The sequence below is a fragment of the Triturus cristatus genome, chromosome 11 (assembly GCF_964204655.1).
Source record: "Triturus cristatus chromosome 11, aTriCri1.1, whole genome shotgun sequence".
Taxonomy (NCBI): domain Eukaryota; kingdom Metazoa; phylum Chordata; class Amphibia; order Caudata; family Salamandridae; genus Triturus; species Triturus cristatus.
This window is the reverse complement of record NC_140594.1, coordinates 58195960-58208991: the sequence shown is the minus strand read 5'-3', so window position 1 is coordinate 58208991 and position 13032 is coordinate 58195960. Positions and strand designations below refer to the sequence as shown.

The window sequence follows — 13032 nt, the reverse complement described above, 5'->3', positions numbered from 1 at the left end:
CATTCATATTTCCCACTAGTCTCACATTTCCTGGCTTATTTTCTCAAAGTTTTTGCGATTTATTGATCACACTATGTCCAAAGCATTATGATTCTTGTATTTATAAACTTTGTGTGAACACTGATGTTATTTATAGCTCACAATTGATAGAGCCGAACTTAGTGATCAGGAGTGTAATGGGCTACTTAGGTGGGGCTACCTAATTGTGGTGGTGTACCCCCACAATCTACAATGCGCTACCAACAACATGTTAATACAGAGGTTTATTCACAGACCATTCAATGGCAATGTCTCTCGATCTCTTGGCCATGTGTTTTTTAAATACCACCCAACTTGAGCACAGCAATTCTCCAATATGATCAGTCCCGAACTTTAAAAGTAATCCATTCAAAGGCAGACGACCCCCAGTCTTGGGGTTTCTCCTGCAGCAAGCAAGACCTCCATATAATGGAAATGCAGCAGACCACTTTAGTTTCCACCGTGTACACTGAAAAGTATCCTTGAAAGTCGGTGCATAAAATGGTGCAGAGACGCAGCCAATGCAGAGGCCACTTCACACTAGATATCATGTTAAACACCAACATAACAGTATATTCCCATAACGATTGTCCAAATTTACCCTCTCGGGCATGCCACACTGGTGCGCATATTGCTGTATTTTGGGTGAGAGTGGTATGCTGTTTGAGTTGTGGTACAGCCTGTACCTACTGAAGTAGAGATTTAGCATTTGATTTTCATATAATAACTCAAGTTATTTCCACGGTAAGGAACAACCATGGTTCTACATGAGGTCTCCCTTTTTGGTACACGCCTCATTTCCATAACATATTGTATTGTATGGTAATTGCATTTATATAGCACTTACTACCCTTGACGAGGTGTTGAATCGCTTTTTCAACGAGTAGCACGCTTCTCCGGAACCCATAAAGGATTAGTGCTGAATTAATATAGTGAAATATGAAAGTTATTTGAGTTGTGGATATGTTAGTCAGCTATTTGGATTGAGCAGGATAGTGGAGGGATAGAAGAGGGACAAAGGTTTGCATTTATATAGCGCTTGCTACCCCTGATGAGGTGTTGAAGCGCTTTCATTTGTACATTCACCACAAGGGACTATAGGTTATATAACAGATGTTTATTGATGTACTGTACTATATTGCCTATAGGCGAATGAAAGGCTGGCTGGATACATTGTGATCTGTGACCAAGCTGTCAAAAACAGAGCCTTACATTGGATATGTTAATTCAGCGAAGCACCAGGCCTAACCATCAGACCATAATAAACTGTGAGGAGCAGAAACAGTTTGGGTCTTATGGGGTAACCAAGGAAGAAGTGTAGCAGTTCTGGGTCAGAATTCAGGCCTTATCAAGGGTATGGGTATGCCCACTATAGATTTTGCACCCATGAGAGCACTGGGGGCATGACAGGAAGCAGCAGTGATGCAAGCCAACATTATGGGTCCCTCTGAAGGATGTCATGAGGGGTCCAGGGGCGAAACAAGCCCCCGCAGTGTGGGGGGGGCCCTTCGGCACAGCACTCTGGCTGCAGGGCTCCTGATTGAGCCCGGAGGGGGCCCCCCCAGGTGCCTTGCAGGGAGGCCCCCTCAAGGTTCGTTACACCAGTGGAGGGGTCCCTTAGATTCCCAACCCTCAAAGATATTTATATTGGCTGAATGAAGGCTCTCTGCAGAGTGATGGACCACCCTAAGCTGCAGGGGTTTGCATTACGCTCCTGGGCAAAAAGCCTGTGCAAGTTTAGACTACTTTGGAAGGGGGATTAATGGCCTCTCCTGCACTGAATGGCTTCTCTTTGGAAAGTGCCCATAACAGAAATCCATGTTACCCCAGAATATTCACCATATTTGAATGTATTGACCATTAAAGAAAGAGTATCTTGCAGCTGTACGAGTTGGTGCTATGCAGCGAAATCCAGAGACTGAGTGCCTCATTACGAGTGGCCCGGTAAATAGCGTGATATTTATCGCAGCTGATGAAATCGGACTCTGCCGCGACTGAATATTTCGTTTACTATATACCACCCAATTACAACTTCCAGTACAGTACTGCACAGTTTTTCTACGATAAATATCAGCAGGTAAAACCTTTATCACAAGAATCATAATTCCGATATGTGTAGTAACAAGAGTTACTGAAGACATCAGGATTGACTGGGCCACTCGAAATGAGAACCTAAGAAGCGAATCCAGGTGCGGCATCAATAACCACGGAAAATGCAGTCCCGAGCATGGGTTAGAAGACCTCTACGGCAAGGGTAAACTCCCCACTAATGCCAGGCAATCTGATGCCCAATGCAATGCTTCTAGCATGGCATTCCACACACCAACCCTTGGAAAGCAGTCCCTGGCACCATCTGAATGCACAAATATATTGCATGAAGTGGGTCTCCGGATAGGAGGTCACACATTTGACTGGCCAATCTGGAAACCAAACGGGTCTCGCTTATAGGTACACAAGAGAAGGAGATATCAAATCGTTCAAATCGCTACAGCACGAATTTCAAGTGCAGGATGATGAAAAATGGAAGTGCCTGCAACTGTTCCAAAGTCTGAAAAGAGACTGACTCCCAGAAGATTTTACACTACAAAGTGGGTCTATTCGCTTCCACTTAAGGCATGGAAGCATATGGTGGATGAGTATCAGGCGTACATGATACCATAATCTGAGATTGCCACCCCAAGCCACCTAAACGGGTACTCACTTGCTGTGGAAGACACAAGGAAGGCCTTATTCTCTGAAACAGTCGCCCTTCATAAACTGGGACCGGGGAGAGCCTGTCTGAAACTTAATTTCTTCAAAGCACTCCAAGGTTGGCACCGGTTGACTCAGTATCTTCCCAAGACACATCTGAGTCCAAGTCCTTTATGTTGGAGATGCCACTTCCCAGACCATGCCCTAGGACTGTGGGTACCAGAACATGATCTGGGATTTCTTCAAAGACGCTGCTAGAAATGGGATTTCTGTCTGGCTGGGGTCTGCGCCTAAGCCAAGCAGAATCCACCACTCTAGTCAGGATAAGGGGATTACACGTCTAAAATAACCCCAGCTCACCCCCTTGGTAGCTTGTCACGAGCAGTCAGGTTTATCCCAGAGGCCGTGTGTAAAGCATTGGCACATTACAAACAGCAATACAGTGAAAACACTGCAAACGGATACCACACCAGTTTTAGAAAAATATCCAATATTAATCTGTGTAAAACAAGACCAAAACGATGAAAAATCCACCGTATAGTAATCCACAATACCAATAAAGCAAAAATAGGCATTATATACTCTTCCTTGAAGTCGATAGCCCAGAACGGAGCTATCATGACATCGGGAATAACAAATCCACCAGTTCTGGCTAACCACGGCATTGCAGGCAAGCTATGGTGTCAGGGAGACCCATAAAACAGTACCTTTGGAGATGCAGGGCGTTGTATCTTGCAGTGAGCTCTGGGAAAGCAGCGTCTGGAGAAGTTGGTTCTGGAAGTAGGTGCAGGAGTCATTGGGCCCTTGAAGTCACATGCGTTGCAGGTCCAACTCCTTGAGTTTGAAGTCAGGAGCGCCGGTGAGCATTGGCAGGCATAAGGGCTGCGGTGTGAAGCAGAGTCGAACGATGTGCGGTGCCCTCAGGTTGTGGTGTAGGCAGCCGCTCGGTGACGGTCATCCATCAGCATCAGTGATACCAGGGCTGCGGCTTGAATTGGGCGGTGCTTGTTGTGGTGCCGACAGGTCACGGTGCAAGCATCGGCGTCCTTGTTGCTGAAGCGCTGTCATCTGTAGACCCAAGGCTGCGGTGCGAAACGGGGCAATGCAGTGTGTGGGGCCCACAGGTCGTGGTGCACACAGCCGTGTCGGTTGACTATCTGGAGTAGATGGCGTCGGGGGGGCCAAGGATGCGGTGTGGAACGGGGCGGTGCGTCGTGTAACTTATGAGCGGTGCCCCCAAACCACTGTGCATGCTGCTGAATCGAGGTCAACTTGGAGCAGTGTCATCGCTGAGACCAGGGTTGCAGTGTGAAGCGGGACAGTGCTCTGTGTTCTCCACTAGCGAACTCCACAGGTCACGGTGCAGGCAGTGGCGTCTGTGAAGGTGTTGGGGATACCAGGGTGGCGGTGTGAAGTGAGGTGGTGCAGAATGCGCTGCTCACACGTCACAGTGCAAGTAGTGGCTCGGTGACAGCGTCGTCGGTGAGACCAGGGTTGTGGTGTGACGTGTGGCGGTGCCCTCTGCGGTGCCTTCAGGTAACAGAGCCAGCGGCGGCGTTGGCTTACCTTTTTCCTCTATGGCAGCTGAAACATCCAGTTCCAGAAGCCGGTACCCTGAAGACGTTGAAGTCTTTGATTTCTGTGAGACTTCCAAAAGGAGGCTAGCTCAACATCAAGCCCTCGGATATACTTAGAATGCAGAAAGAACAGTCCAGTGCTTTCCCTGCCCAAGTTAGAATCAGACCCTGCAGGCCAACCCAGCAAAGCACAGAGTCAAGTAGTAGTCTCTCCTCACAGCTCTTCCAGCTCTTCTTCCTGGCAGGTTCCATAGTCCAGCACTAATCTAAAGTTCTGGGGTCAGGGCCCCAATATTTATACCACATTTCCCTTTGCAGTTGGCACAAAGAAAGTTCCACTGGTACACATAATCCAGCTCTGCCTGGCACAGGCCAGGGTCACTCCAGGGAGCAGAGACCGCATTGTGGAAGATAGACACGGTCCATTCAGGTGCAAGCGACAACTCTTCTCACTACTCTAAAAGCAGCCAGGTCTATTCAGCCTGACTATGAGTCACCCAGGAAAGGCAGGACACACCTCCCCTCCCCCCATAGTGTCTGTCTAGTGCGAATGCACAAACCAGCCCCGATCAGTCTAAAACCAGACAGCGAATACACAACAGGCAGAGGCACGTATATGGTTAGACAAGAAAAAAAAACACTTTCTAAAAGTGGTATTTTCAAAAACACAATATCAAAATCATCATTACGAAAAGATGTATTTTTAAAACTGAGTTCAGGAAGCCTAAACTCCATTTCTTTATTTTGTCGCAATGGAAAGTTATGCTTGTAAGAAGTTACAAAGCAACTCTCGTCAGCCTGGTACAGGTAGCCTTGCAACAGTAAACAAGCATTTGCACTGCAATAGGTCTCGCATTACTGCTAGTTTTAGGTATTGGCGCTGCAAATAATAATGCAACGCCAATAGCTCATACTTTCAGTAATGCGAGGCCTAGTGCATTGCAAATGCTTGCGTAGTGAGCCAGAAACCAGCATTGTATGTCTCAGTGCAGTACCGCAAGCTTCTCATAGAGGTCCCTAGAAAGCAAAGCACCAGCACTGCATGTCTAGGTGCAGTACCACAAGCTGCTCCTAGAGGTCGCTAGTGAGCAACGCACCAGCACTGCAGACCTCTTTTGGTCACATATGGTACTGCACCCTGCAGAAAATATGGTAGATCCGCCCTACCCATAAAGCATTGCATGCAAGACAGTATTACGAGTACATTCAAATAGCTAGGTCTGTGACAAAAGAATGATTACATTTATTTTGGATTAGGTTGTACTCTGTGTGGAGCTGATTAAGGAAATTAATAGACGGTCTCATATAAATGTGAGATATTCTAGTGAGAAAAGTAACTGCTACCAGCCTAGCTTAGGACCAAGTGTGTGTCTTGCATGAAGCCTTCTAAGAAAATAGTGCCTTGAGGCTGTAATTAAAATCTTGGGAGTAAGAACACATGTAATAGGGGGGGGATGTCCTCATGGGAGGTTACAAGGTGGTACTAAGGAGGGACTACTAAGCCTATTGACAAATGAAAAGCCATCATTTACAAAGGACAGGATCCAATTAAAATGATGGGCGCAAAGTGGGCGGAGCTTTATGCACATATCCTGAATACAGCATGTCTCGAAGACCAGCACAAGCACTGCCTAGGCAAGACCTAAAAACTAAATGCACAGTATTTCACTATCAGGACATGTAACACACACCAGTACATGTCCTACCTTTCACATATACTGCCCCCTGCCCCACGGGGATACCTTGGGCCTACCTGAGGGGTGCCTTACATGTAGAAAAAAGGGAAGGTTAGGGCCTGGCAAGTGGGTACACTTGCCAGGTCGACATGGCAGTAAAAGCTGCTGTCGGACACTGCAGTGGCAGGTCTGAAACCCTTTGAAAGGCTGCTTTGTGTGGCCCACTAGCAGCATTTGGTTTACAGGCCCTGGGCACACACAGTGCACTGAACTAGGGAGTTAGTAGTAAATCACATAAGCCAATCATGGAAACATCAATCCATAAACACAATTTACATTTAGCACTGAATAGATGTGGTAAAGTGCCCAGAGTCCTAAAATAAATCAACAAAAACAAGGTCAAAAACAGGAGGGCAAAAAGTCTGGGGGTAAACCCACTGAAAAAGCCACATCTAACAGACGCGAACCGAACATTGTACCCAGTGCCCTCTTGGTCCCGCTCATGAAATGGTGGAGATTCAAGGACTTTATTAATAATAAAAGAAGGTGCCTCTGCATATCACTGGCTGCTGCAAAAGTGTGCTCGCTTCGTAATTGGAAATCTCTGAACACCCCGACATTTGAAGATCTGCTGTCAGAAATAGGAGAGATGGCCTCATCAAAAAGACAAACATATCAGCAGAATGACCTGATGAAAAAAATCTGAGAATACTGGGGGTCCTTCAAAACATCAACATTTTCCCAGTGACTTGTGAGCAGAATTTCTGTGACATCTACATTAGCATCCAGTAATATCTGCCAGTATAACCAAATCCGAAGCGATATGGACTTGCCTGATGGTGATAAACAAATACTTTAGATATCCGGGTTCCCCATTACGGGCCTTCAATACGTTTTTTTACGGGGTCTGCAGCAAGGTTTGGATAATTCGAATGAGTGCCCGTACATATGAAACTCTGTTGCTTATTTGTTACGACGTCTTTGAGTATCACATAGGGCCGTTGGATATACCACTTGTAAGAGAGTGAACAGGATTTTTGACACATTTGTGATCGGTATCCCATCCGCTGATCTAGAAGGCTCAAAGTTCCTTAGGTTTACCATGTGCTTTATGTTCAAATTCCATTTTCTAATGACTGTTCTCGCCTTTAACCTTCTCGTTCCTTTTTCTGGTCCTTTTGCGGCACTATTTATCCATTAATCTACCTAGGAGAATAGTTTGCTCCTATGATCCTCACAGCAAGAGGGACAACCAGAGGTGCCACGCTACTGGGTGCTAACCTGCAACCGGCCCTTCCTAAAACACCTACAGATATTGAACATTGTTCCAGTGTGTATCCTCGCTGGTACACAGAGCAAACTCTCCCTACTCCACCGTCTTACCAGTTGCACGCCCATCCCGCCTTCCTGACGGATTCCAGCATCAAACGTCTATAACAAGCATCTTCTACGGGGACTTTTACTTTTTCTATCCTTCCCTTTCATTTAATGTTATTATTCTTTCGTGTTTGACTCTTGTCATGCTTTGCTGAATCCGAAAGGAAGAATGTGGCTATAATCAGTACATAGGACAATGCAACATTTTTCATTGTTTTTTCACCTGAACTCTCAATGCTTTGGAAATTAACCAAGATTTGTTGCAAAAAATAAATAAATAAATAAATAGAAAAGCACGAGTGTTTATATAAAGACGGAAATTTATCAGTGGAGGAACTATTGCACATTGACTGACAGCTACATTTCTGGTTAAGGATTGTGTCCTGAAAAAGGTTACCTTTAATAATTAACAACCGAAACATTATACGCTTCCCTATGCTATACTTGGCGATGGTCAAAAATTGATATTAGGTAAGGCGAAATAGCTGAGCAACGCGATCCAGAGAGCCAACTATGTATGTGCCCCAAGTTGTTTCGTGAAATATGTGGGCGCCAACAATGCTGCCATCTCTGCTTTTGTATTGCTGTGCTTTGTCCTCTGGAACAATAATTCTTTTGATGTATATTCTCTTTGCTTTTCCATTCATTAATGTTCCGGTTTTAAATATCTTACAGTTAAGACAAATAAAACTTGCGTTGTATTTTTGATAACTCTATAGGCCTGTGCGGTTTGTACAGTCAATGCATCTCACTGTTATCTAGAATCAATACGTAAAGTATTACAATTTTAAAAAATATATATTTTTCTCTAGTATCTACTGCTTGAAAAGACTACTAATAACATTCTGTCGCCACTTACAGTATATGAGTTTCTTTAAACACTTTTTACAAGTCTCCTGACTGTATTGGTTTCAGAAGAGTGGTCTGGTAGAGCAGGGGAGCTGGTGCATTACTCAGCCATTACTTTGAGTCCTTGCCAGTGTTTGTTTGCACACTTAGACACTCCCTTAGCTCACTGAGCTACATATAGCCTTTCATGTTCAAGGACCTTCCAGTGTGCTGTTTATCAGCGCTTTATCAAGTCCGTTGCTTATTTCCATCAATGTCTGAGCACAGGGCATAGAATGCTCCAGTCCCGCCTCAAGCTCGTTGACCAATTCTGTTTAAGTTGGGCTCGCAGTGCTTGCGGCTTTTTTTGTGTGCATTTCTGGCCTTTTAAGAGTACTCCGTTCCCTTGTGGGCCTTTGCCCCCATCTCTCAGAACAGCCCCCACATATCTGTCCAGCTGTATCTGCCCATGAGAACGTTCAGAAGACCCAGAAGGAAAGGCAATATTCAGGTGAGGAGATTCCAGAAGTGCATGTCCCACTTCCATACATCGGAAGTGTCATTCTAATGAGCAGCTAAGGTGTAGAAGTAAGCCTCGCTGAGCCTTGTGTTTCAAGCCTCACCATGTGTTCCCCGCCTGTGCTTCAGTAATCTGCCCATAAACCAGATAAAGGGCTCGGTATGGGCCTAAATTAAATCCTTTATAAAGTTATCTTCCAGCAGAAGTTAATTTACACTCCTGCCGAGTTGGTCCTGTTCAGTAGACACCCATGTCACTCCTCACTTCCGGTACGGACAGGTGGCAGGGCAGTGGGGCTCGAAGTGTCCGTTGTGCGTCGCCCGGGGGGCGGACCCACCTTTGGTTTGCTGCTGGCAGGAGCCGCTGCCAAGCTGTGCACATTAATGTTGTGTCCGCTTTGTTGAATGTGCTACATTCGCTGCACTTCTTCCCCAGGGCTCCCTTGACAGTCTGCGATGCTGCTGAGAGGGCCGGCGCCCTGCTCCGGTGCAGCAAGCGTGCAGACCTCTCCCTGCCCTGTCCTTTCCTCTCTGCCCTGCCTCCATCCTGTGGTCGGCTGCAGCGCCCCGAGCTGCTCCCTCCATCTTCTGCGGCCTGGGTACCAAGGGAAGCAACGGGCGGTACCGGCCCCATTGGAACTACAAGGAGTAATTCATATAGATGGTTCCGCTGCAACCGAAGTCTCTAGTGAAATGCAGGGCATGGAATGAGGCATAACCAGTGGAACAGAATTACAAATTTGCCCGGCAAATCCTAATTCTTAAGGGAAGCTTTCAGGGTCCAGCTTGTATACCCCGTTAAATTGAACCTCCAGAACCACTAGTGCCTGGATCCCTGACTCTGGGGAGGAGGGGCGGAGTTAATAGGTAACAGAACCTGGTACTGCAATAAGGCCTTTCCTCGAGCCCCATTTCTGTTTGCTTCGCACCTTTATTCCCCCAGGTTTCTGGTTCATTTATGTTTTTTCCTAGTGCTTCTGTCCTGTCTCCCAGCTCTGTTCTTCCTCGCCTTCGTTTTCTTTACTGCTTCATTGTTTTTCTTCTTTATGAAACCTCTACTTTTAGCTTTCAATCCACGTGTCTCGTGCTTGGTACAGTTATTACATGCCTTCTGTGTCATTCTCTGTATGGAGTCAAACTGCACCCTGCTACCTTACTCGCTCTTCCTTGTATGATCTTTTAATCCTGGTTTGGTAACCTTATGATTTGAGCCCCTGATCACAATTCAGTTTCCTCTGCTTTCTTCCTTTGCCTAACAGAGCAATATTACCTGTTGGGCTCTCCTTGCAACACTTTTGAGCTCTTCGGTGCTTAATTTGAGCCAGTGGCTTCCAGTGCTCAGCACCTGCACTTAATCATCAACACCAGCGCTTTTCATGAGCACCAGTTAAGGACCCATTCATTTATGGTAGGCACAGGGTGCTTAAATGATTTGCAGAGGTTGTTGAGCCGACACCGAGACTCAAACCTGGTTCCCTAGCCCCAAAGTGGGCGGCTCTGGACATTACACCACATCCTCCCCCACTTTCATGGTTCGAAGTTGGTTATGTTTAAGGCGGCGCTAACAGGAGAAAATGGCTTTTTACTTGGCACTACAACAAACAGGCAACGCGTTTCAGTTAATGTTTCGGTGCAGAACTTCTGCAGGGCAAGAAGGAGTGCTGGTTTATCACATGCTGTAGCAAAGCTGGCGCATAAAGATTTCCATCCAATTCCATTTCATATGTAGTCACATGTTAATGAAGCTGGTTTCTAAGAAACAGATATGACGGGAAGAGAACTAACTACAAGGACTAACCTTAGAGAGTGATGGCTTTGTTCTTAGGTTTATATGTCTCAGCTCACGTGTTTCTAAAGAAAACATCATAGAAAATATACACACACAGCATTTTTGGTCAACTTTCTTCACTCATTGATCTGTTCAAGTGTCAGACACATGTTGCTTCGCCCACCACAGTGTACAGTGAACCAGCACACTTCGTCCACTGGCTGTCTTGCACTCTGAGCGACAGCAGTTTTCCTGATCACATACGCACAGCCTTCTGAAAAGGAGAAAAGAATTGCGCTTCAGCGGCAGGGCCTGCTCGACCACTAATTTATTTTTATATTTTTCATGTTTACCAATTGTTTGTTTCCATGTTTGGAAAAAACATTCAAATATTGCATGCTTGACAAGGCCAGGCCTATTGGTGTTGCCAAGTCTGTGCTACATGTCGCTCAGTCTTTTGAGTGCATTATTTTTTCTCTTTTCGTTTTGTCTGGTGTGTGCAGTAATCCGTGTTTTTGCTCTTTGGTTCGGATACAGAATCACTTCTCTTGACCCCTTCTTGTGAGACTCACAGGCTGATTACATGTGAGAATGGTGTGTAAGGATGCGCTGCGTTTCGGTTTCCTTGTCCCACAGGGTGGTTCTAGCTCCTAACCCTGTCCACCCTTGGCGAGGACTCGGTGTGCTTCCCAGTTTTCGTCTCCTTTCCCTGCTTCAACACCTAACGTCTATTCTTCCTACCCCTGGTATCTGTGTGTGTCTGCTCCTGCACATCTGTACACCAGACACCTCCCGGATACTTCCGAACTAGCCAGAGTGCACCCAGTGGCCCCTAAAAAGACTGATCCAACAATGCTAATCAGGGATTTAACCTCATTACAAAGGAGCAGTCAGTGGTGTTTAAATGCCCTGGCATCAGCTCTTTAGAATCCAGGAACCCCCCCCCCGCCCCCTCCACACTGCTGCTTCTGTTTGTAGAACACGGATGAGCCGGACACAAAATCCTAAAATTGTGTACAAGTTGCGGAATTGCAAACAGCTCTCTTATTAATGACTCAGAGTAAAAATTATGCTGGAATTCACCGTAAATTGACCCACCAACCAACCAGGTAAGTGCACCCGGTGCCAATGGACTGCGATTCCCAACAATCCGAGTCAGATTAGAAGTGATGAGCTAGACACGAAAAGTTCTTCAACTCCAAGCTGAACCACTGACCCTCTTGGATGTACCAGGTGACCACAATGACTCCGTATTACTGATTGACATTTCCCTAATTGAAGGAACTCTGGTGGAGTCTTCGAGCCCGTGTGCTCCATTCCTGGCTTTGCTGTGCTGATTAGCGGGAGCGGGACTGCGAGGCCCAGAGGTGCTTGCGCCAGGACATCGCACGCACCTGGTGCCTCTTCCCGCCCCCTTCCTTCTCCTATTTAGCCCAGCTCCCTTGCGCGTACGCGGGACGCGCGCAGACTGCAGCGCGGGCAAAGCCCGGGACAAAGGCGGGACAGTCTTAGACAGTCCTGGACTGGGCCCGCCACTCTGCCCGCACAATCATCAAAGCTAGTCGGTTGAAGTAAGACTATACCACCTATTTATCAAAGTAGTTTTCATGTGATTGTAGTTAGCGCGCACTTATCCTGTTGTTATTGGTTTGTGTCGTATAGCAGTGTTTACCAACAGAAAACATGCCTAAGAAAATCGTCTCTGGAGCTTTAGATACGTTTAACACCATAGATAACTATCTGGTTCAGGTGGTAAATAAAATAAACAGTGACAGAAGGCAATCGCTAGGTTTGAGTCAATTCCCTGACCTTCACTTAGCAAGCCCCTCCACTAGTGCGCAAATGACCGATACATTATCGCAAGACCCCAGCACGAACATCCCTGACACCTACCCCCTTGACGTCGGAAACCATGATCAAAGCATAGAACTATTGGTTGACCTAGAGACAAACGCAGAGTCTGACCCCGAGTCTCAGGCGGAACTCATAGCAGAGGAATCCTCACCCGCTGTGCCTGTGACTAGGGCGGTGAGAACCTGCAGAAAAAGTCAGCCTAAACGCGGGGGACCACGGTCAGGGAGGAAAAGGGCCGCTTTCCCACCAAAGTCTAAGGAAAAAAAACAAGAGCATGAGGGAGATAACCTTAGACAAATTATAGATGATGATCTATTTAACAGGATAGCGGATATGATAGATCTAAAGATAAAGACTATCATTAAGCCACTGATTGGAAAAATTGATAAGCTTACCGCAGAGGTGAAAAGGTCGGGAGGGCTGCAACGTAAGCGAATGTAGTAACCATTGTCACTAAACCAGTAGACACTGTGTTGGGAAATAATGGGGGTGATATAGTAGCAGATGAAGGCTTATCAGAGACCATTCCGCCTGGTCAGGCACCACCAGCTGTACCTAGTCAGGAAACAGCAAGAGAGGCCCCTACACCCCCATCTACCGCACCAACACCGCCATCCCTAGGGGATAACCCCACACAATTTATAGTGGAAGCCTCACCATTGGTACTGGTACTAGCGAATGTACCCATCTTACCCCCTGGCCAGACAGAATCTATTTCCTCTCT

The 13032-nt window shown here is 46.4% G+C and overlaps 1 protein-coding gene across 5 annotated transcripts in view; it reads right to left on the bottom strand.

The window, feature by feature from the left end:
• The window catches only part of LOC146783226 (catechol O-methyltransferase-like), a 265986-nt gene that overhangs the window by 39326 nt on the left and 213628 nt on the right, over positions 1–13032 (bottom strand). Inside the window, exon 1 of one of the 5 annotated variants that reach the window (XM_085634275.1) lies at positions 10485–10554. The exons of the other annotated variants lie outside the window; for them this stretch is intronic. Coding sequence (XP_085490401.1) covers positions 10485–10553 — 69 coding nt within the window. The 5' untranslated portion in view covers position 10554. Of the gene's footprint in view, positions 1–10484; positions 10555–13032 lie in introns of those variants that run through there. 5 annotated transcript variants of the gene reach the window in all.